Below are 25,594 nucleotides of genomic sequence, written 5' to 3'. Positions count from 1 at the left end.
CTCATCATTGATGTTTCTCTCTCTCTTCGCCCTCACCCTTCTTCTCTCTGAAGTCAATAAAGATACATTTTAAAAATAAAAGGTACCTATTTTACTGGTACCATAATTTTCTCTTTTTTTTTTATGCAGAAAAAAAATTTTTTCCTGTTCTGCTGTTCTTTCTCTTTTGTGTTTTTTGTAAACAGCTGTATCAATTCTATTAACTTCCTGCTGTTTTCTCATCAGGTATAAACTTTGTAATCTCCTGAGGGTGGTTAAAAAAACAACACAATAATAAGATATTTTTGATCATATATTTTCTTTTTCCAGTGTTTGAGTCACATCCTTTATTCTTTTTTAGTTCTTTCGGGTACCATGTTTTCTTAGAGACTTTATCCTAGGTTTAGAGTCCAGCTGGTGTGGCTCAGTGGTTTAGCGTCTCCTCCTGAACCAGATCATCACGATTGAATTCCTGGTCAGGGTATAGAAATACTCCCCATTCATTAAAATGAACAACAGAATTTAGAACTTTGTGACTCAGAAGGCTATTTTAATTGAGCCAGGTAGACCATCTTACATTTTTGTGTAAGTGTTCAGGTTGAATCTGTACTAGGCTATTGCATGTTTTCAGTCCATGTTGTTACTTACTGGACTTTACTGTGTTGTTAAGTACTATCATTCACTAATAAGTTGATGCCTGATTTATGCAACTAATATTTTTATGTGTATCCTGGCTTGTTCAAATGTATTCTTATTTAAGCTTATCTATGCTATGTTTTACTCATCTAGGGTATATTTTGAGTGCTTTTCCAAGTATAATTTTGGTAGCAAAATTATAGGTGTTTGAGTTGAGCATTTTCTGTTACAAAATAGCTTCCAAGTCCTTCTAAAATGGGTTTTAGATCAATTTTTCTTACTTAGACTGCCCTAAAGATACATAACTTTGCCCAGGTTTCACATTTTTGTCTTTCCTTTTATTTCTTTTCATTTTTCTTGTCTGATTTACTGTCTGAATTCCTGCCATATAATAATAGGTGCTTGGTAAGTAAGAGCTGAATTAAATGAGATTAGATACTTATTAGAAGGACTTAGTGTAATTCTTTTACTTGATGACATGCCTCACACATTGTTTATATTTCATGTTTGCTAAAACATAACATAACTTGATTTACAGAGAAGGAATTAATAAAGAATAAGCCCCTTTCAACCTTAGCTTTCCTGATAGGGCTTCACTCATGGCCACATTTAATCACTAGATTTGGATCTGTCTGCAGCTTCTCTCCAGCCTGAAGGATGTTAGTTATTTTAGACTCTTCTCTTACCTTCTTAAGTACACTAGTTTTCTCAATTGATTTTTTAAAAATTATTATCAACCTGGTAATTCTTACATCTGTGCTTAAGAAACAGAAGCTATGGCCACTCTGCACAAATACATGCTTTTGGAAGCTGTCCTTTGATTAAAGGTTTAAGAGATTATTGGCTAAAGAGGTTGCTGGTCTGGTAGAGGGCCCAATTATCTACACCCGAAGAAAACAAACGTGAATTAGAAAGTGAATTCTTTTAAGATAGTACTTCTCTTTACTGAATATCAACATTTCAAAGTTCCATATAAAGTCATCAACACTTAAATTATTCATCATAATAATTGTGTGACAGTCTTATGATAATAGTGATTTTATTCTAGTAAGATGTAGTATAAATTAAAGAGAATAGGTATCCCTTTTCATTAGAATTTTGTGTGATACCAGTGTGACACTTGGCTGATCTTTTTTGTTTATGATGTTATCTTTTCTCTCACTGGTAAGAGTATTACTGTGCATGGAAGAACACAAGCATTGAAGAAGACAGAATTTGAGCTTTGTCTAAACCAGGATTTAGATTTGGATGTCAATCAGATATTTTTTTGACAGGTGCTGTAATACTTAAATGTTGAAGTGCTTTTCACTTAAATGTAATGTATTGCTCAGAATCCTCTTAGAATTCTAGGCTTAGGAGTGTTGTGACCTAGAATTATTTTCGTGTCTATTAACGAGGCTGAAGTGTTAGTTACCTATTTATGGAAAAATAACCAAATGGCATTTGAAGAAGCATTTACTTGGGGCCCAGCATTGTGCTAGACCCTGAGCGTAGGGAAGAAAGATGGATTTAGCAATTTCCCTTTGTTTGAGGAGCTCACAGCCTGGCGAGTATCTTTATAGAATTGTAAATAAGTTAGTTAAAATGCAGAGTAAGTGCCAGGGGAGAAGTTAGTGTTAAATGCAGTGGAGACTTGGAGAAGGCTGCAGCTATCTTCCTGCACAGTCTTGGAAGGCTGCTTGCTCCAAGGAGGTAACTTTCGTGTTAAGTCCTGACACTATATTGTAAAATTAAAAGCACTGTAAGTGCAGTATATTCCAGTAAAAATAGAATTCATTTGAAATATTACATATTCCCCCTTTATTATTAAAATAGAGCTTGAGATACAGTGGCTTTAAGAGGGGAGAAAAGGAACTACTTTCCATTGTTGTTGGAAAGCACATTTTTTTGGTCTCAAGAAGGTGTTTGAGTCGAGCACATATACATATATTGTTTGTCCGTTTAAATTTCAGTTCTCAGCTCTGTAATGTGTAGCATTTAGTGGGAATGTTTAAATAGTTAAGGAACTGCCTTAGTAATACTGAAGTTTTGCTACTTATACTTAACTCTAAAAATTTAATATATATTAAAAGTCCTGACTTACAATTTATAATCGCTTGTAAGTCCATATATATAATTCACTTTAAAAGAGCACCCTACTTTATTTCTTTAAAAAATTATTACTCCTTGCATGAAGCAGCAGTAGAAACAGTGAGTGATGAATGTGCTTACCCAGGGCATTTCTGACACTGAGACAGACCCAGATTTTTGTTGCTTGTTCTCTTCTGTAATCGTTTTTGCTTCATTATAGTTTGAAAACAAATACTTTATTTGAATTTTTTCTTTCTAAAAAGCTGACTTTACAAATGTTAATTACAATAGTAATAACCTTAAATGAAACTTGCATATATTCTTTAAATGAGTTCCCAGAAAAATACTGAACCTGTCTTTTATTGTTGGAAGTCCTACCATGCCTTCTTTTTAAAAACATAGAGCAATACAGATTTATTTGAAGTCTGGGGTTTCTCTTTTAAAACTAACATATTACTGTATCATGATTTGTGATATACTACTATTTTATTAAATATTTTGTTTTGTACTCTTAGGATCTACAACTAGAATATGGACAAGGACACCAAGGTAGTTACTTTTTAGGTACAAACAAGTAAGTAAAGTTCTTTTAAAATTAAATTTAAATTCAGGAATAATTACATTGCCTTAAAATATTATATTTTAATAATTATGGTAATAAGTAATCACAGTACTAAAAATAGCTAGTGAATATATTTTATAATATATTTTTAACTTTATTTTACTGCTACTGTGCTAATCACTTAATCAATAATTGTTATAATGAGGACAGTCACCTTAAATTTTTCACATCAAGCTACTTTGTAGATCTTACTTGTTCCCTGGAGAAAAACTAAGTATATTCCAACCAAAGATAAATCTGTATTTGAGCAGTTTATTTCTTTTATTTGTAAAGTTGGCCTGTTTATTCCGTACAAAACTTGCTTTGGTATGTCTCTTAGATGTGTTGGCCTCTGAAAACATCTGGAATTATTCACACTCTAGAAATCTTAACTTTTTAGCTGGTAAGAGTCTTTTAAAAAGTGAACAGTAGTTAAAATGTGTCTAAAGTCTTCAAAGGTTATTCATGCAAGAATAAATCCAGCATTTATTCAAGGCCTACTCTATACCACACACTTGTCTAGGTGGTAGAGCACAGTAATGAAAGGGCAGTTTACAAGACGTAACAGTTCCATAGGCCCGAGTTAGCAAGATGCGGAGACAGGACTCTTGCTATTCGCCATAGATTCTGTTATTGTCCTCCCAGCCCTTCTACCCTCCCCAAATAAAATGGTTTGATTCCCCCGTCCCCCAAAAAGCTAATTTATAGGTGGTATTTAAGTTGCCAAAATCTAGCTATGTAGATATTTTGATAATCAGAACAAATTAAAAATAATTTCAATTACATTAGAGAGTTGAGACACCCTTATTTTTTTTTAATTTATCTTTATTGTTGAAAGAATTACAGATGTTCTCTTTTTTTCCCATTGACCCATTCAACACTCCACACTGCCCCCGTGCCCCAGGTCTTCACCACACTATTGTCTGTGTCCGTGGGTTATGCATATAAGTTCTTTGATTAATCACTTCCCACCCACCCCTTCTCTCTGAGATTCGTCAGTCTGTTCCATGCTTCTATGTCTCTGGATCTATTTTATTAGCTTATTTTGTTCTTTAGATTCCACATATGAGTGACAAACAGTGACTAAAGAGAAGTAGCTCAGGTTTAGTAATTATAGTGCAAAATCATGTCTCTGTTTTTTTATAAACAAATCATTTAAATATGTTTTTCAACACGAGAAAGGGCTTTGAATGACAACCTAGAGAAATGCCTTAGTTTTTATTTAAACTGAACTTCATTTAAGTACTCTGAGGTGGGTTTTTTTAAAAATTATTATTAGTAACCTACTTATATTTCCTAAAATGGAAAATAAGTTTGAAATTTTCCTGGTAGAAAAATGAAATTCTATCTAAGTAATAACTTATTGCTATTTATGGTTTGTCCTAATCAGTCGATGGGCAACAAAGGAAAGTTTGTCTCATAGTGAGTTTGCAAATGAAAAATTCACATATTTTTTTATGTCGTTTTGTGTAAATTTGGGGCCACTAGTTTTAAGGCCCTCATTAGCAAATTTTGATATATTTTAAGAGACTAGATAATTTGAAAAAGTATTTCATGTACCTTTTATGGATTCATTTTAAATATAATGTTAAATGACATAGTTGCATATATATATATACATATGGCCCATCTCTAAATGCTTTTCCAGAATCCTTAGTTCCCATTTTTTTATTTTAAACTATTAGACATTTTCATAGTATATGGTTACTTTGGCTAGGTAAAATGTTAATAATTTGCCCAACCTTCATTTTTTTTGATTAATTGGATCCCTGCTTAAGGAACTGTATTCTATATAACGAATCACTGGCAAGGTAGGTTCGCCAAAAATTTGACCTTTGGCTGTGTTTTGTGTACAGGTATATACATACATGTGACATGAGCATGGATGTAGCACTTCTCTTACTGTACTGATATGTCTGCTTTATTCTTGTGACTAGGCAGTGTTTTAAACACAGGATTTCCTGCTTTCTCCATAGGTGATCAGGCAGACAGATTTCCATTTATGGGTTTCTACCTATTACGGACCATGCAGGAACCATATATAAGATAGTAGTAGTTATTTTTAAATAAATGCATATGTATTTTGACTTACTGGGTGGTTTTCTTTTGCATTCTATTATTATTGGGGCCAACTTTTCTGACCATTTAAAACCAACAAAATGTTATTTTTAAGGAAAGCTCTAAATTATTTTTTAGAAGAATCCCAGTGGACTAGTGAATAGTGACACTTTTTATTGTATAGCACCCAGTCTTGATGATTAAGTCAGCATCACATTTTTCTCCTGTGCTCTCAAGATACAGTATTGACTGTAAATAGACTTTTTAGCAGATCTAGCCATGTTGTATTTTTTCTTTTGTAAAGCCTGACAGCAAATCATATTCATACTTTTCATTAATACTTAATGTCTTCTTTAACTTTATTAATAAAAAGAGTCTTAACACATAGTAGAAGACTTGCAAGTAAATGAATAAAAAATATATATGGGTCTCTAGCCATAGACTAGCTGCTTTCTCATGTTCTCTTATTCAGCCTTTCTCTTTTACACACAGTAACTGAAAATAAACTATGCTTAAATTTTCCTCTTAATTATCCTCAAATCCTAGTATTCCTTACTGGAAAAAGAAATATTTCAAAAAATATTGTCAGATGATCAGGAAAATATTTCTCTTTTCACATCTTCTAAAATGATATAAAAGCTCACTGTATAGTTCAAAGATCTATGTTTAATTTAATAAAGTAGTTTAAAGCAGCACTTCTTAAATTTTTAGTCTCAGGATCCCTTTATAGCCTTAAAATATTATTGAGGACTCCATTGAGTTTTTGTTTATATAGGTTATAACTGTCAATATTTATATTATTAGAAACTTAAACGGAGAACTTTTCAAACTATTTATTTAAAATAGTAATATACTCATTACATGGTATCATAAATAACATTTTCTGGGCACCACAATTTTTTTGTTATTAAGGACCAGTTCAAATGCCACCTCTATGGTGCCTCTCTTCTAATACCACTTCATTCTTCTCACAAGAGTTACAAGCAGCAAATAATTGCAAGAAGAGGCTTTACATAGGTCAGTGTAATACAGCAAACTTGTTTTGAGGCCCACTAACAACATTTTTTATGAAGAATAGCTATTTTTTCTGAAATAAAATATTAGTAAGATAAGTGCATTGTTTGATATTGTTTGCAAATCTCCTTAATATCTGGCTTAATAGAAAACAGCTGGTTTCTCCTGTCTGCTGCTAATCTGTTGTAATATGCTCCTTATAGTCTGGAAAACTCTAGAGTTCCATTCTCTGAAAGAGTAAGAGTGGGAAGGTAAATATGTTCGTATTGTGAAAGTAGTTTTGACCTTGTAGACCTCCTGTAGGAGACTGAGACCCTCCAGACCACATTTTGAGATTACTGGTTTAAAGAAATGTTTAATTAATAATAATAAAGAAAACACTGATTGAATACTGTGTCCTAATTTACTATTCTAAGCATTTTACCTATATTATTCATTCATTAAATTCATTATGTCTTCAGATATATAAACATTTTGACATGAAATACTGTTATAATTCCCATTTTACCGATATGTAAACTGAAGCATAAAAATCAAAGTAACTTATTGAAGGCCACATAGCTTACAGTGGCAGAGGCAGGAGTCAGAGTCAGGCTGTCTTTGCTTGACAACTGGTCCTCATTTTGCTGAACTGCCTTTTGGCAGAGAAGCCCCAGCCCCCCCTAGTGGTAGCCTAGAAGGACTTTGTGAGTAAGGCAATACATTGACTAAAGCACCTCAATTTTTTTTATCTGCAAAGATTTAGAACTCTGTCATTTTTAATACTTAGATCGTTATTAAGCTGGCCTAATTAAAATTTGATGGCTAAAATAATATTCAATTAATTGCTGTACTAGCTAACTGTACCTTTCAGTTTCTCTGGTTATATGTTTTGATAATTCTAAGGGCAGTTTTTTTCCATATATATATATATATATATATATATATATATATATATATATATGGGGAAAATGATCAGAAGGTACTACCTTACAGCTTTTGAGGAGAATAAATTTTCTGCTGAATACTTTTACCTTAGTGACCATATTTCTCTCTATCCCATTAGTTTTAAGAAGGCAATTGAGTTTTTTTGCTTGAAAAGTGCAGTACAGGGGTATGCTGCATGAACTTGCAGTGAAAAGACCTAAGGGACTTTGGGAATGCGATGAGTTCTCTCTTCCATTCCTGAATATTGGAGTTTTAAAAATTGCTCTTAATGATGAAATCCTCGCACCTGGTCTGATACAGGCTTAGTCTCCCAAAAGTGTAAATGTGTTTGCCAGTCCACCACTGGAGAACAGAGGCTTCAGGTAAGTGAGTGTCTTCTGTGGAAGCAGAGTGCTACTACATTCATGTATTCACATCACATGCATGCATGCTTTTGCAGAGAGAGCCAACATGTTGACTTTCATTTCGTAGGATTGCCTGAGAGCATGATTTTTTTAAAAGCGTGTCACCTTCCTTATTTTAAGAAAAAGAAAATGTAATTTCAGGTGTCAGGTAAATATTCCTGGTAAATTTGAATCCTGGAAGCCCCTATGACCCTGCAATTATTGTTTTGTCAGTCCTATTGTGACATTTCGTGGGGTGTTGTCCTCTGTTTGAATTGGTACTTTTCAGTAAACATTAGGATTTTTTTGCTCATTTAAAATACATATATAAAGACATTAACAACAGAAAATAGAGATAGTTCATTAAATATAACTTGATGTTTTATGCTATAGAGATGATCAGTGTAGCAAATTTCTAGTAAATCATAAAGTAAAAATGTATGGGTAAGGTTAAAGCGATAAAGACATATACTTATTGCTTACTTAATTCACATTACTTTTTTTTTTCTTTTAAGGAGTCTTCTGAAGTCTGTTGAAGAAGAATTACATCAGCGGTAATTTTACTTTTTAATTAAGCTTAAAATACTTGTCACAGATGAGTGAAGTCTGTGTGTCCCCCTCTGTCATGGAGCCTTAAGATCATTTTGTTGTTGTTGTTTTAATTCTGAATTCTGTAAAGATGTAGAAGTCTTGCAGTAGCCCCTCCTGCATTTTCTAAATTTCTTCTTAAGCTGTTTTGGTAAAGTTCACGTAGTAACAATGGAATTATCCTTCTTTATCTTTAGAGGGCATGTGGCACATTTAGAAGATGATGAAGGGGATGATGATGAATCGAAACAGTACGTTCTGTTTTGGTTTTTAGTAAAAGAAAAAGTGTCATGTGATCTGATTTCATAAGTCTGACAATTTAACATCGACAGTAATTTTAATATCATTAGTAATATAGTATCATGGGTTCTAGCACAGTTTCTTTCCCTTTTTCTGTTCTAGTTGTATTAGCTTCATCATCATTAACAAAATATCATAGACTGGTGGCTTAAACAACGATGTATTTCTCACGGTCCTGGAGGCTGGGAAGTTTAAGCTAAAGCCCCTGGTCAGTTTACTTCCTGACGAGAGCTCTCTTCCAGAATTGCAGATGCTGCCTCCTCACTATGTCGTCAGATGACTTTCCTCCATGTGTGCATGCAGAGAGAGAAGTTTCTCTCTTCTTACAAAGCTACTAATCCCGTTCGATTAGGGCTTTACTCTTAAGATCGCAGTTAACCTTCATCACCTCCCAAAAGCACTATCTCCAGAGTTAGGACCTCAACATACAATTTTGAGGAGGCACAATTCAGTTCGTCGTGTTATGCCTCTCACCCCCCTAAATTTATGTCCTTAACACATGTAAAATATAGTCATTCTATCCCAGTGGCTCTAAAAGTCTTAGCTCTTTCCAGCATCAACTCTAAAGTCAAAGACAATCTAAATATAATAGATCAATTCGATTTAGATCTAATCTATGCATCACCTTCAGAATTATTTTTCCCCTCTTAAAGAATAGGGCATATTCGGATACCTCTGTCATCCCATCCTATGAAATCCAAGGAGTTTGAAGCCTTTTATTTTTGTCTCATCTCCATCCCCTTCAGTTCAAACTGCCAGTGTTTGTGCTGGTAGAATCCCATAAATTCCTTATTGAGTGATAGTCCAGCCACCTTGGTGCTCTCTTCAGAACATGCTTTCTCATGCCATCCATTGCTGAGCTAATATGAAGAGGCTGAGAATTTTTCAAATTTCAAGTTCTGGTTTCTCTTTGCTTAACATTTTTTCTTCAGTTCATCTTTTTCATTTCATTTTATTATAAGCAGTCAGAAAGAACCTAGCCACTTCTTCAGCACTTTGCTTAGAAATCTCAGCTAAATATCCAGTTTTATCACTTGCAAGTTTTAACTTCCACAAAACACTGGAACACAATTCAGCTTGGTTCTCTGACTCGATATGATAAGGATCACTTTTCCTCCAGTTTCCAGAAACATGGTCATCATTTCCATTGAAGACCTTACCAGAGTGATCTTTAATGTCCCTACTCCCAGCATCCTATTGATGATTATTTATGTATTCTCTTAGAAGATGGAAATTTTCTCACCAGCTCTACTCTTTTCTTTCTTTGACCTCTAACCAGAATCACTCTTAACATTCATGTTTCTAGCAAGAACTCTCAGTTTCTATCCGTTACCCAATTTCAAAACTGCCTCCACATTTTTAGGTAGATGTTACAACAGCACCCCACTTTTTGGTGCCAAAATCAGTCTTAGCTCAAGCTGCCATAACAAAATACTAGATACTGAATGATTTGAACAACAGAAATTTTTCACAGTTCTGGAGGATAAATGTTCAAAATAAGGTACCCAACTGCCTCATTTCCTGGTGAGGGGCCCTTTTCCTGGCTACCTTCTTGCTGTGTCTTTATATGACCTTTTCCAGCATATGCAGAGAGAGAGAGATCTCTTTCTATTCTTATAAAGGCCACCAATACTATTGAATCAGTACCCCACCCTGTGACCTCATCTAACCATAATTATCTCTTAGAAGCCCTATATCCAAATTCAATCACATTGGGGGTTTAGGACTTAAACATGAATTTTGGGTGGACACAGTTCAGTCCGTAGCACTAGATGATAAGAAAGAACTTTGAAAAAAACTAACAATGATAGTAAATACATCTTGTAGCTTAATATCATAAATTAGTCAATAATTGGTAGCTGCTATAATTATTACTACAACTACAAAGAGGCTTATTTTATGGTTGATTAAATGTCATCTGATGTATAGCAAATAAATACTTTGGATTAAACATAATATTTTTAAAGGGGTAATATTTTTACTTATGTAAGCATTGATATTTAGTTCTTCTACATTTTTCTTTTTTCTTTTTTTAAGAAAGATACAGTTACACGATAGAGTAACAAGAACACCTGAGTCTTTGGAGGTGTAGGTTTTCCTTCCTCACTGCTCTGACTCACTACTCTCTGTCACTTAACCTCTGTGGGCCTCGTTTCCCTCATCAGAATTTATGCTCTGTCATCTTTTAAGTTTTGTAAACTTCTTAAAAACTAAAATCCTGAATTGTAATGAACCTTAGCTTCACTCAAATCAATTCTGTCTATAATTTCATAGAGTATGTATATTTTTATGAGGTTCATCAGAGATATTTCATATCTAACGGTAAAAATATATATTGCTTTGTGATATATTTTATACTATATCATTTTGCTGTTTTTCCCTAAACCAATTGTTATTTATGTTTTTACATTAATTATCTTTCAGTTGATATAAATTGTAATTGTAGTTATCTTTTCCAGTTTTAATTACTGTACAGTACTTGAAACCAAGAAGGCATATCTACTCAGTTACTTCTGAATAATACTTCATTCAGCATAACTTGAATATTTAACAAAATATTTTAGAAAACGCCTGCAGTCTTAGAAAAAAGGAACTTGTTTATGCAAGTTTTTCTTCCATAACTTTTAAAAATTAATTATATTTTAGTAATGATTTTTTTTATAAAATAAAGAGTTCTGATTCTAAACTTTTATATTTTTATAGTTCAACTTTGAAAGCAAAAGTTCCACCTCCTTTGCCACCAAAGGTAGGCAGATTTGTTTTTCAGTTTGAATTTCTGTGTGTGCGATTGTTTAATACTGTATTAATAGTTACTCTGTAGCTTATTTTCCCTTGGGATCCACAAAGAAACATCCTGAAGAAGTTACTAGTCATGATGTAAGTAGATAATTGTGATGATTATTGCTTGTCTTTTTTAATTATCTAACTTGGCATTTATTGTTTATTCTGAAAAATAAGTTCTAGAAATCTGTACATGAAAATAATTATATTAATGGGTTAACTTGTGTTAGAAAAATTACATTTTTTATGTGTGTTTTTTTCTTATTGATATCAGAGAGAAGAAGGGAGAGGGGGAGAAAGATAAGAAACATAAATGATAAGAGAGAGTCATTGATCGGCTGCCTCCTGCATGCCCCATACTGGGGATCGAGCCTGCAACCTGGGCATGAGCCCTGACTGGGAATCGAACCGCGATCTGGATTATAGGTCAATGCTCAACTGCTGAGCCATGCCGGCCGGGCAAATTACATTTTTAAATAAAATTTTGTTCCTCAAAATCAACAGTCTACTAATAACTGGTGTCTTGGATTTACCATCAAAGATATTTAATTTTCAGAAGGTACTTTTAAATTAAAAGGTCAGTAATTTTCAATTTTTTTTTTTTTTAGTCAGTGACATCCTTTTGTCAAACAAAAGCATCATAAAATAATAGAATTATTCCAACAGATGAGTGTTTTTTTAAGGTAAAAGGAGTTAATATAGGTAATGGTAATATAAATTTATTATTATAAGCTTATGCATAGCAAATTTTAATTATAAAATGCACTGTTTATAAAAATGAACTGTTTGTTATAAGGTTTATTGAAATCAGGGATTATGTATGAGAATTGGAGTCCGACCAGTCTTGGCATCCAATATATTACTGTATTTTTCATTTTATACTTTTGAGAAAAAGGTGATTTGCACAGATAAATAATATTGTACTTACTTGTTTAGTATTATATTAGCAAAAGTATAGAGATCTGAATTTCAAAGAGATAAGTGCTGAGCAGTCTTCCTAGTAAGGGACACACTTGTAAGAATTTACAAATTCTCCAAACCTCCTGCTGACTGGAGGCTTTACAGCTGTCTGAACAGAAGTTTCTCAGGCATCTTCTGTTAGTATTTTCCACAATGATAAAATTTTAATTGTTATCTTCTCCTGCCCCTAGTCTGAAAGTTTAAGCATTAACATAAAAGACATTGAGTCATCTATGAGACAGTTTAGATTAGCCTTGTAAGGAGCTGAACTTCAATTAGCCTGAATGCTTAAAATAAAAAGACTCATTTAAATTGGAGATAAGAAAGACCAGAATATTTTTATTTGGCAAGTCTTAAGTGGGAAGGCTTGTGAGGAATTCATAGAAAGAGGCCTCATTTTTTTCCTGAGAAAACATTTTAATGTATCATTTTAGAATGTGTACTCAGATAATATGAATCAGATAGTTGAAGAACCTTAAAACTCTCCTAGTATACACAGTTTAAAAGCCTCTGGTATATACTAATATTTACTTCAGGAAAAATACTTAATTTTTTATGTTTAATGAAACATGAATAATTTCATGTTTAATCATTGATCTCCTTTTCTGTATTATTTCAGCCTAAGTCCATATTCATACCCCAGGAACCTCATTCTACTGAGGATAACCAGGGGACAATCAAGAGATGCCCTTTGTCGGAGAGCCCAGCTAAACCTTCCCAGGTCCCACCTAGACCGCCGCCTCCCAGGTTACCTCCACAGAAGCCTGTTGCTTTAGGTAAGGGGGGGCTAAAACAGGTTTTCATACTGTGTGAACAAAAATGGAGGGAATCTGTCTTTTAAGAGATTATTTGAAATGCCTTTGAGGAAGGAGGAAGGACAGCAATGGCTGTAGAGATGATTTCTCCTTTTTGCCTTGTGGTTTGAAGTGTTTTATGACAGGGTTACCTGTGGCCTAGTTTGGGATACTTTGCCCCTTTTGTCTCATTTTGTATGTAGCCCTCCCTCCTTTGGAGTCTTGTTTATGTCCAGTTCATCATTTATATGTAGTTTGGCAACAAAAGAAATTAAATTTTGAACAAACAAGGAGAATGTGTTTTGGTTCCAGACTACGTGTGTTTTAGGAAAAGGGGAACTTTGGCCAACTCCTTTGTTTATTTTATTTAATCATTTAAAAAAATAATGGTCAATAGTTGCTGGGTATTTGCCTCTAAGTTAATAACAGAGTATGCTGTTTTAATACTGTTAAGTTTCTTGTTTATTACGCAAAAGAAGCAATTAAAAAAAGAACAATGGAAGTTTTTTTGGTAACATATTCTAAATTGCTCCTTTCCTGAAACTAGTTATGTTTTCAGTGTTTCTTTTTTGTTTTCTTAACACAAATGTATGTATTTAGGTAGAACCTGAATTTAAATTAGAAGAGCATATACATAAGAATTTTTTCTTCAGTACTAAACGCTCTGATTGGGTGATCCCAGATGCAGGCAGACACTGTCACAGATATTTTGCTGTCCTACTTGATAATTTTCTGAGTGAAAATGAGTCCTTTTGTAAATATATTTAAACATCTTATTGAAGGAAATGGAACGGGCTCCTTCCAGTTAAATGGTGAACGAGATGGGTCATTATATCAACAACAGAATGAACATAGAGGAACAGACCTTTCAAGGAAAGAAAAGAAAGATGTACCAGTAGGTATTTATATTCATAAAGTCTGCTTGTATTTGTTTTCTTTTTCACTGTTAGTTTTGCGATAATAATTAGTGAACTATAGCAACTGCATATTTTATAATTAGTTATATTGGTATTTTTGTGTATTAATTGTAATAATATGGATTGTTTAAATCCTTTTAAAAATGTATCTTTGCTATGGTAAACTTGAATGATGGCTTTCTGTTCGAATTACTTAGGCCAATTTGTGACCTGTATGCAAGTAAACAGTCTAATTCTTGTGCTTGTTCAGACAATAACTATTATTATTCTCATTGATTCTTAAAAGTTCCTTTTACAATGTCAAGAAGTTTAGGAAACAAGGACATGGACAGATGAGGAAAACTATAATTTCTATGCTAGGATAAATTCTAACTGTAGATTATGTGATTTGTGATATTACTACTCTCAGGATAGTTAACAAGGAAGAAAAATTAAGATTATTTTCTAGTAGAGATCACTTAAAGAAAAATGAAATTAGCCATAGCAACTTCTGTTATAAATGTTAAGTAAAACACGTGATATAACTATTAAAACATAAATAGTACTTACCAGGGAGATTAAAATTATTTTATATTTGTAAAGAATTTACTCTTGTTCATCAGAAGACATTTGTCGTCATAGAACTTAAAACAACAAAAATCCTTAAAATTCCCAATTTAGCACATGCCAATGAGATCATGAGATGAGAATATTTTTGAAGTTTTTGTGTATACTAATATTTGTTGTTTTATAGAAATTTATAGTACCTTTAGTATATGTTTATGTGCATATAGCTGTGGTTTTGCACAGTAAGCATTGTTAAAGGCTTTATACTGTATCTGTTCAACTATTAAGATTTCACATAGAATATTGTTTTTATAATTCAATTAAGGCATTTGACTGGGGTTATCCATTGTAATTTGTGAAATTTATTGCATTTTTAACAAAAGTGTAAAATGTCCTTCAGAAATGGGTTTTATGAATTCTTTTCAACTGAGCAGTGCGTTTTTGCTTTCATCAGTTTAAATTTTAGCAGCCCTGCTAATGTAGTACAAAAATGCAGCTTAATGACTCTGCAACAGTATAATAACTTTTGAGAGATGTATATATTTTATTATGTGTGCATTTTTAACTTACTTTTTCTGTTACTTTATTTCATTTAGTATAAGGAACTACTAGTTAAACTAACAGTCTTAATAATTCTGAAGTAAATATTCCATGGTATCTAGGATAAACTATCTATGGTATACTGAAACATGATTACCATTTATGTAGCTTCTTGGTTATTTACAGCCAGTTTTGTTAGTACTTAAATCTAAGTTATAACATTCAGAGCTCCCTAATTAAAAATAATGTTTCACTAAAATAGATGATGGAAGATAATTTAAGAACATAAATATGAAAATAAGTACATAAAGTATTTGCCAAATGGAAAAAAACGTCAGAAATTGGTGGCAATCACAGTCTGTGCATTCTCATAAACAGATCTGCAAAGTAAAATTTTATATAGTCAATTTCAAAAGTGTAATAATTACTTGTATACATGGTACTAAACAGAATATTTGTATGAAATCAGTTAACAGTAGCTTTTTAGTTAATTTTGTATTTTTGCTCTTTTTGTAATTATCAGTATCCTCTGACCAATGTTTAATATATTTGAGTAAATCAAAATTTAAAACTTCAATTGATAAAACACATTATAAACAAGGTGAAGATAATCTATAGACTAGGAGAGCACACTTGTAAGATATATATATTAGATACAGTATTTAAATCTAGATTATATAAAGAACTCCAGCAAATAGATAAGAAAAAGGTAACTTAGTAAAAAAATATGAAAAAACAATTTACAGAAGAGCAAATACAGAGAGCCAGTAAATTTTTAAGAAAACTTCTCAACCTTTCTATCAACTAGAGACACGCAAATTAATGAAAAACACATGAGAAAACAATTTTTACTAATCAGTTTGATAACAAATGTTAAGTGTCTATGAGACTATAAGGAGCTGGGACTCTCACACATTACTGGTGAGTGTGATATGATGTGGGTACTCTGACAGTGTGGCAGTCAGTATCCACTAAAATGTTCCCTTAGTTTCACTTCTTACAGTATACCCTAAAAAAGGTCACACATTACATAGTAAGGTATATGCAAGGGTGACCATTTCCACATTGTTGTTATAGTAAAGAATTGAAAGTAACCTAAATATTCAGTAACAATTAGGGAATAGCTAAATTATGTTATAGCCGTACTATGCTGCAGTTAAAACAAATGGGCCAGATCTATGTAATGATATGAAATGCTGTCCAAGACCCAATATTAAGGCAAAGAACAAGTTGTGCAATAGTGCGTAACTATTACATTCCTAAACACACACAAAAACAGTATTTTCTGTGGGGACATTTACATGAATATACACAACGTCTGGAAGGATGCACAAATACGTGAGTACATGTAATTGCCTAGAGAAAGGTTTGGAGGACAGACACTAAACCGGTTTTTTGAGGCATAGATACTAGGAATAAGACTGGAAGATTTATAGGAAACGTCATTCAGCCTTATCTACAGTGTTTTGTTTTACAAAAAAAATGTATTCATATGTTTTATTCTAATATATGTGTTTGTTATACCAAACAGCAACAAAAGAGGTGTAATCATGCATGTGTTCTTTTTCTAGAAGCCTATTAGTAACGGTCTACCCCCAACACCTAAAGTGCATGTAAGTATAAATATCAAATAGATGAAGTTTTCAAACTAAATACAATGGCAGATAATTGCTTGTATGTGTACTTTTGGTTAGACTGGTTGCCTATTTGAAAAAACTTCCATAATTACGGAAAAAATCTTTAAGATTGGTAATTTAAATATTAATTGGTTGTGTCTGAAAAGTAGTTTTCAAGATAAAATTACATGTTTTAAAGCTCCTTTATACCAAAATGTATTAATATCTTCCTTGCAGATATTGTTGAAGAAATGTGAGAAAGGCACATGGCTGTAATAGGAAGTACAGAATGTAGATGTGACACATTTTTTCCAACATGTTTTCAATGATCAAAACATAGAATTTTAGAGTAAAACTCAGACCCAAAGGCCTTAGTCACCCATATCACAAAACTTCGCCTAACTGTAACGAGACCCTACAACTAGACCTTAGATATCCTACAGTACAGTTTTTTGTGGGTTTGTTTGTTTGCTTTAGACAATGCTGTCTGTCCTAAGATTAAAATTATATTAACTCAGTGTAATTTTAGGTTTGTATAGATAGAACTACATTTTCACTGCTACAAAGCTATAATCAAAAGCTGTGTAACACTAGTTTAGATGTCCATAGTTTTTCTAGTTTTTAACCTCCCAACTATACCTTTTTTAGCCTTTATACTTTTTAATTAGTATAAAGATCTAAATAAATATGTAAGTTTTGAGTTTAAAGAGCTTCCAAGTCTAGCGAGGTATGTCTGCAATAGGACGAACTTTCCTGTTTGGCTACAAGATAAAACTGTTATGTCAGGTGTGCAGTTCTTGGGGGAGCTGATAAACAGGGACACCAGATAGGACCAAATCAGCTTAAGGCTGAAACTAGTTTGTTTCATACCTCATTTTATCATTGCGATTTTTAGGGGTTTTAGCAGTACTTTACATACAACTTTTGGTAGCTATCTTAAAGGGTAATTGAATATCAACATCAAAGAAATCTTCCAGAGAAAATAATCAGATTGCTCAATTTTTTTAAAAAAGTGAGTCTGTATGTTCTGAGATTGAAGTGCATATATGAATTTTGAAATCAGTCATACCTCTTTTACTTTGTAATATTAAATTCAATGATTTTAGGCTCACAGACCAAATAAGAAAATTTTTCACCTTTGTAGAGATTGATTTCCTTCTTACCAGGGAGTATTATATTGTTCTTGATGTGGGACATAGAAACAATATTTCTGTAAACAAATTATTGTGCAGAATTGGTTGCTATTACTGCTTTGTTTGAGAAGATAAAAATAACTCTTTCAAGTAAAATCGGGTATCAGTTCACAACAACTGTTGTGCCTGCAGCCTTTGTGGTACCACTGTAAGGCAAATGACTATGGCTCCGGTATATTAATTTTGTTACTTTTCATTTTTCCAGATGGGTGCTTGTTTTTCAAAGGTTTTTAATGGGTGTCCCTTAAAAATTCACTGTGCAACGTCGTGGATAAACCCAGATACCAGAGGTATGACTGTATGTTTTTATCTGTTATCTTTATAATTGCTTTTTAAACTGAGGCCATGAAAGCATTTTTTTATTTTATTTATTTTTATTTATTTTCTGAATCTCTCTCCCTCTTCCTTCTTCTCTCTCTAAAAATTAATAAAAAATCTTAAAAAACATTTTTACTGTGTAGTCACCATGTCAGTATAGTGAAACCATGCACTCTCTGCCACCCTAATTTCCTCCAGAAAAGTTTCTTTTTTTCTGCAACACAATCATTCAATATCTGTGCTTCAGACATAGCCATTGCTAAAGGAATTTAACTACCAAGGATTCAGGATGTCTTTAGAGGATCTCTCACCTTAAAAGGGGTCATAATAAGAGTACTTGTCGGGGGCTGGAGCTTCAGGAGGAGACTACAGATTAGATTGTAGAAAAAGGAGAAGCGATGTTTCAAAGACCTGTGTTACAGGTGCTTCATAAATTTGTAAGACATGAGTCTGAAGTAGTAAGCGGCTTGGTTCTTGAAAGATCTCTGAATTGTGTGCAGTTACTCGGGCGAGTGGGTCAAGACCCTGTCATGAGACAGGTGGAAGGGAAAAACCCAGTCACAATATTTTCTCTAGCGACAAATGAGATATGGAAATCAGGAGACAATGAGACATACCAAATGGGTGATGTCAGTCAAAAGACAACATGGCACAGAATTTCAGTATTCCGACCAGGCCTCAGAGACGTGGCATATCAGTATGTGAAAAAGGGGTCTTGAATTTATGTGGAAGGGAAAGTAGACTATGGTGAATACGTGGGTAAAAATAATGTGAGGCAACAAGCAACAACAATCATAGCTGATAACATCATATTTCTGAGTGACCAGACAAAAGAGAAGGCGGAGAGCGGACTGTTCTTCTTTGGCCAGTGTTTGGTACAGTCTCATTTCCAAATCATGTATAGTCTTTATAGTTTCTAAAGACGATAATTAAAATATTATTTTAGATATTAAAAAAAAAAAAAAGAATAGTTGTCATTAGGTACTGGCTAAGAACTTTATATATAGCCCAGCTGGTGTGGTTCAGTAGTTGAGTGTCAGCCTATGAACTAGGAGGTCATGGTTCAATTCCCAGTCAGGGCATATGCCTGGATTTCGGGCTCAGTCCCCAGTAGGGGGTGTGCAGGAGGCAGCCAGTCGGCAATTCTCTCTCATCATTGATGTTTCTATTTCCCTCTCCCTCTCTCTCTCTGAAATTAATGAAAACATTTTAGAAAAAGACTTTATATATATCTGTATCTTAATAACTATATAAGATATGTAGAGAAACACACACACACACACACGTATTCTTTCTAACCCTTTTAAAAATCCAAGGTATAGGTACTTTCATTTCACAGGTAGGAAGAATGACACTCAGAGAGGGTCCCAGCCATTCATTGGTAGAGCTACACTTTGAAGTCAGTTCAGTTGTCTGACCACAGACTGCCTGCAGTCTACCAGAACTAACCCTAAACACTGGGCAGTGCAGGAGTGCTCATGGCATTCTGAGTTCTCCATACCTCAGTCTGGAGAAGTTCTTAACCTGTTCTTTTATGTTGTAAAAACCGATCAAACAGGACCATGGCCAAACATCTGCTATTTTCTAGAAGATGTTGAGTGCTCTAGCAAGTATCCAAGTTTTAGTTAACTTTCAATTTTAAATAGGCACAAGTCAGATCTTTTTTTTTTTTTTTTAAATTCTCACCCAAGGATATTTTTTTCCATTGCTTTTTAGAGAAGGGAGAAAGAGAGAGAGAGAAACATAGATGTGAGAGGGACACATGATTGGTTGCCTCCCACACACGCTCTGACTGGGGTTGAGCCTATAGCCGCAGTATGTGCCCTTGGCCAGAGTTGAACCCAGGATCCTTTAGTTGGTGGGCTGACACTCTAACCACTGAACCAAACCAGCTTGGGCAGATCTTTTTTTTTATGTTAGTGCTTATAATAATAATAGCCTATTTGCAAAATTTTTGAATCTGTATCAGCTGTTCTTAACTTACATTCTGTATGTCAGTTGTACGTGATCCTCTCTTAAAGGAATTTTAGATTCTCTGCCAGTCCTTTGTACCCTCTGATGAGTGAGAAGCCTAGCATCCCACTCTTTAAAACATTTCTTACATAAAATTTCTTCACTGCTCTGAGGGTAATATTTGCATATAACTCAATTCATTAAGTTGCAGTGTCTAACAACTTGTATGCATTAAAATAAAAAATATGTAATGCTTATAAATCAGTTATTTTTTATATCTTAATGCATATTTAATTTTAGACTAAGTTTTTTTAAAGATATATATATATAAATCAGTGAATAATTTTTGTCATTTCAGATCAGTACTTGATATTTGGTGCTGAAGAAGGGATTTATACCTTGAATCTTAATGAACTTCATGAAACATCAATGGAACAGGTATGATATTTTGTATTTTTTGTTATTAATTTTTAAGTTGTTATAAGTAGACATTAGACAAGAAATAATATTAATGTATGATTTGCTGCCTCTTTTATTCATAAAGCCTTCGTAAAGCACGTTCTATTTACCATGTACTGAAGACACATTCACAGAACTAGTCTTTACCCTGAGGAGCTCATGATCTAATCAAGGAAACAGACACATAAACCAGTAACTGCATCACTCAGAGTTAGATGTAGTACAAGGTACAGGCCACAGAGGCAGAAGTCCCTGGCACCACCCTGGGGGAGATAAGGAGGAGAGACATTTGGAATGGCCCCTAAGTGACCATGAGTAGACGGTTTTGAGAGACAAAGGATAAATGCTACCGGGGGGGGGGGGGGGTAGGCATGAGTGCCAGGTGAGTGCAGAGTAGTATCGCTACACAGAGCTGGTGGGCAGGCAGGTGCCAGGCCTCAGAGCTTTGTCTGTCATGCTGACGATTAGTTCCATGTTTTAGAAAGTATCTACTTGCAGCATCCTTAGAGATGAGACTAGAGATTATGATTAAAGGGTAAAGAAGTGTTGTCAGGCGGAGAGGAGAGGACGGGGAAACACGGGGCGGGGAATTGTATGAGGACTCCCTTGATTGTCACGATCATGGGGGAAACTTTGGCATTTAGTACTCAGAGGTCAGGAACACTAAACAACCTGCAAAAATGTAATAGTGATGATGATATTAAATGCTGATACCTGTGTAAAACTTGCATGTGCTAGGCACAGTTTTCAGATGCTTTACATATGTTCATTTATTTAATCTACACAACTCTCAGGTAGATACCAGTGTTATTCCCAATTCAGGTGAGAAATCTGAGGCACAGAAAGGATTAGTAACTTTTCAAAGATCCCACAGCTGTTAAGTGTCTGAACTGGGATATGAACCCAGGTAAGCTGGCTCCAGAGTCCTTGTCCTTAACTCTTTCACCCACTGCCTCTCCCGCTTGCATTGCTCCTATAGAGAAGCACTGGGCCTAGAGAAAGGTGGAAGAGCTAGAGATGGGCCTGGAGAAAGATAGCCAAATTGAATGACCAGTGCAACATGGAGCTTAAAGACAGTTTGGAAACTTCAGGTTTCCAACACGAGTGACTGGGTGAGTGACATTACCTTAGGCAGCGTGTAGTATACAGAAGGCGTAGTATACGGAAGGAGAAGTCGGTTTGAAGGCATTGATGATGCATTCAATTTAATCACATTGAGTTTGGGGTGCCTGTGGGATGTGCAAGTGCTTCATTATCAACATAAATTGATTACAGATAAAGTGGAAGAACAATCCATAAGTAATGATAATTTCTTCATAGCCGAGCATTCCCACCTTCTCCCATCACATTTTTTATTCAGGTTTTTAACAATGTCCTAAACTGTATGATATAGCCTAAATTTTTTAATTAGAGGAGTATACAGTGAAGTAGCTGAAAAATACACAAGGACTAGGGGAAAAAAGAAAAGGACCTTATTTATAATAATTAGTAAGTAACTAATTAAAAAGTAATATTTTTGGATATAAGAATATATCTAAAAATCATATTACTGGTAACAATATTAATTATAAAGAATAAGACTGAATTCATGCGTATGTGGGTAAGCATTTATTAGCCTAATTTAAGGGACTGTTACATGAAGGCACTCATCAACTCCACTCAGCCTGTCTTCAGTAAGTCCCTTCTTAGGTGCTTCCGCATTTGAAATGCACTAGTAGAGTAATGTTTTCTTAGCTGCATACTCCCTTCAAAAGGAATCATTTTTCCTCCCCGAGCAAGCCTGTAGAGAATGAGTATATGTAAGCCCTGGATTTTTGCATGTTACTGTGAAATCGATTGTTAGGTTGGTTTTCTCTACTTAAGAGGAAAGAAACTGGGTGGCATGAGTCCGCTAGATAGGGGAAGATGCTGAAAGGTGAGAAAATGACACAAAACAGGGTCTTGGTTTTAAATGTTTTATCTGCTGTTATTATTTATAGCTAACATTTATTGCATGCTCAGTGTGCATAAATCTTGTAAGCACTTTACAAGGAGTGTCTTGTTTAATCACCACAACAACTCTATTAGGTATAGGTGTTTGTTTTACAAAGAAGACACAGAGATTAAGTAAATTACCCAAGGTCACAGAGTCATTGAGAAAGCAGATCTCTGAATCTGGGCAAACTGTAGAACCTACTCTTATCTACTATATGCTTTTATTAAACTGATTATTTCACCCAGAGCCTAATTTGCTAAGGGAAGTAGACATTACAAATCTAGAATAACTTTAGAGTTTTATTAAATGTGGCTAAAAATGAGAATCCAAAGTGAAATCCAACACTTAATACAACTTTGCATAAATACTTTCTGTTATTTCTTTGTTGGTAATGTGGAAGGAATTTGTATTTTCCTGGTACTTGCATTAAATAAACTAAGTTGCTTACACTACAAATATATAGTCTCATAATAAACCAGAGATTTGGTACTAGAGAAATGCATTTAATTTGTTTCTTCCCTTTTATTATTACCTTATCTCTTTTTTTCTTTTTTTTAATATATCTTTATTGATTTCAGAGAGAGGAAGGAGAAGGGGAGAGAGAGAGGTAGAAACATCAGTGATGAGAGTGTCACAGCTGCCTCCTGCACACCCCCGACTGGGGATTGAGCCCACAACCCGGGCATGTGCTCTGACCAGGAATTGAACCTCGATCTCCTGGATCCTAGGCTGACACTCAACAGCTGAGCCACACCCAGCCAGGCGGTTATTACCTTATCTCTTAATTATTCAGGGCCATCATTGTGACTTTGTGCTTTAATGTAGTAATATCCTTAGAGGCCTTGATATGTTTCATCATTTATTTCCTCATTTTCTCATTCCCCACCCTCATCCCAAAATATTTTGGAGTAACCTGGTAGGACCTGCCAGAGCAGGCCCAGCAGGCCAGCTTGTTACGTCAGAATGCTTTGGTCATACTCGCCGGCGGTTCTCAAACTTCACAATACATTAGAAGGGCCGATTAAAACATAGATTGTTGGGCCCACCTTCAGAACTTCGACTCAGTAAATCTGGAAGGAGGTCCAAGAATTTCCATTTCTAACAGATGCCCAGGCGATGCTTATGCTGCTGGCACAAGGACCGCTTTGAGACCCACTGATGCTCATAATGGAATAGCTGAACGAGAGCAGCTATTTTTTTCCTTCAAAGGATATGGACTGTGTTCCATGAAACTCCCTTTTCTAATCACTTTCAGGTTTCCAGAGGTGACTCTCAGTTCATATGTACTAGATTTCAGTAATGAATTCCATATATATACATTTATGTCCTTTACAATTTATAGATTTTCATCACATTCTCTCTCAGCTGGTTTTTTCTCTACACCTAGTGCTTCCATATCCCATGTTCCACTGCACTGTGATTGTTCCATCTCTTTCATTCCAAAAGCTATGCATGTCCATATGCATAGATAAGAACATGTTGGGGTGAAGTACACAAGCGAGTCTTAACTGTCTAACCCTAGAACCACAATATAGGAATAGACACTGTTAGAAATGTTCTTTTCCTGCATAGTTTGTGATTACATAGACCTTATCATAAAACAGACTTGCACGAATCATGGTTTAAGATTTAGATAATGAAATTGCATTGCTAACTTATTTGTTCCCTCCCATATATGTGTATGTGTGTGTCATCTTATTTTAAATACCTTATAAAATGAATTTCTATTCAAAATGAGTTTCATTTTTAAAAACTGGCCTATTGATAATATGGCTTAGGTTAATATGTACATATTACACTACTGTTACCTAATATCCTCTGTAAACTTTGTGCTTTTTTTTTTATCAGCTATTCCCCCGAAGGTGTACATGGTTGTATGTAATGAATAATTGCTTACTATCAATATCTGGTAAGTCTTTTAGTATTTAAGTGCCTTACAATTGTGGCTGTTTATATTATTAGCTTTTATGCTATGTTTGGTTTTTTCTCTACAGGTAAAGCTTCTCAGCTTTATTCCCATAATTTACCAGGGCTTTTTGATTATGCAAGACAGATGCAGAAGTTACCTGTTGCTATTCCAGCACACAAACTCCCTGACAGAATACTGCCAAGGTAGCTGTACATGTAATTATGTTTTCATCCTTAGACATAATATGTTAAATCATTCTAATAAAGAGTTACACTACAGAAATTTAAAAGGCACTCAGTTTGAGTTAGTAGAGATTATGTGTAATGAAAAAATTGTAAGAAGTAATATATTTTCACGTGTTTAACACATTCATCTAAAAATTTTACGTTATACTTTCGAATTATAGCAGATGTTTTCTTTTGAATTTTTGTTTTTCTATAAGATTAAAACTAATTTTTTTCTGTAATTTGCTGATAATTTTACTTTACATATAGTGCTTTTCACATATCTATTAGTTTGAATAGAATGAATTTTTCTGAAAGTATAGTTCTAAACTTAGAAATCAAAATGAGTTATTAAAGGTTTTTATAGTAGATAATTACTTAGAAGGTAAGGGGTTTTGCTTTTCTACTTTCAGGGATTTTTTTCATTACACTCTCTTTTGGCTATTATTATATTGGACCTCATTTATTTACTCAAAGTCTTCTGAATCTGATATTGTATTTTAACAAAGCTTTATAATATAGCCATTCTCCCATTATAATAGTAGTTGTAAAGCAACTAATATAGGACCTTAGCTTTCAAGTACCATGAAAATCTGTTATTCTCAATTGCTGAGTTTACAGATAACTAAGATTTTCCCCTTTGTGCACAAAAACACTTAAAAATTAACATTTTAGGTGAAAATTATTTAAAACTACACTGCATGCTTTTTCTGTCTCCTTAAAGTAGATTACATTGCGTTTAATTGGATCTTTTTATGATGACTCAGTTGGGATTGTGAACTTATTATACTTCAACTATAATATCTGTACTTGGAGTTAGGAGTATTTCCCCAAAATTAGCTCTAAGAATGGG

At 34.0% G+C, this 25,594-nt stretch overlaps 1 protein-coding gene and 1 pseudogene across 8 annotated transcripts in view; both read left to right on the top strand.

Annotated features, from left to right (window-relative positions):
- MAP4K3 (mitogen-activated protein kinase kinase kinase kinase 3) overlaps nucleotides 1-25,594 on the top strand; it is a 124,030-nt gene that overhangs the window by 82,628 nt on the left and 15,808 nt on the right. For 3 of the 7 annotated variants that reach the window (XM_081156978.1, XM_081156975.1, XM_081156981.1), the window contains 11 exons: nucleotides 3,201-3,259; nucleotides 8,184-8,222; nucleotides 8,454-8,507; nucleotides 11,260-11,302; nucleotides 12,917-13,073; nucleotides 13,874-13,986; nucleotides 16,666-16,707; nucleotides 18,109-18,193; nucleotides 20,533-20,612; nucleotides 24,457-24,517; nucleotides 24,603-24,720. In XM_081156978.1, the coding sequence (XP_081013104.1) occupies nucleotides 3,201-3,259; nucleotides 8,184-8,222; nucleotides 8,454-8,507; nucleotides 11,260-11,302; nucleotides 12,917-13,073; nucleotides 13,874-13,986; nucleotides 16,666-16,707; nucleotides 18,109-18,193; nucleotides 20,533-20,612; nucleotides 24,457-24,517; nucleotides 24,603-24,720 (851 nt within the window). The remainder of the gene's footprint in view (nucleotides 1-3,200; nucleotides 3,260-8,183; nucleotides 8,223-8,453; nucleotides 8,508-11,259; nucleotides 11,303-12,916; nucleotides 13,074-13,873; nucleotides 13,987-16,665; nucleotides 16,708-18,108; nucleotides 18,194-20,532; nucleotides 20,613-24,456; nucleotides 24,518-24,602; nucleotides 24,721-25,594) is intronic. The other 4 variants (XM_081156980.1, XM_081156977.1, XM_081156976.1 and 1 more) reach the window with 3 other exon arrangements.
- LOC308565975 (single-stranded DNA-binding protein, mitochondrial pseudogene) lies at nucleotides 18,584-19,141 on the top strand (annotated as a pseudogene). Its single transcript has one exon. The product of its transcript is annotated as a single-stranded DNA-binding protein, mitochondrial pseudogene (transcript).

The sequence above is a fragment of the Miniopterus schreibersii genome (assembly GCF_964146895.1).
Source record: "Miniopterus schreibersii genome assembly, chromosome: 13".
Classification (NCBI taxonomy): Eukaryota; Metazoa; Chordata; class Mammalia; order Chiroptera; family Miniopteridae; genus Miniopterus; species Miniopterus schreibersii.
The sequence above is the reverse complement of the archived record's forward strand: the minus strand, read 5'-3'. Positions and strand labels throughout refer to the sequence as shown.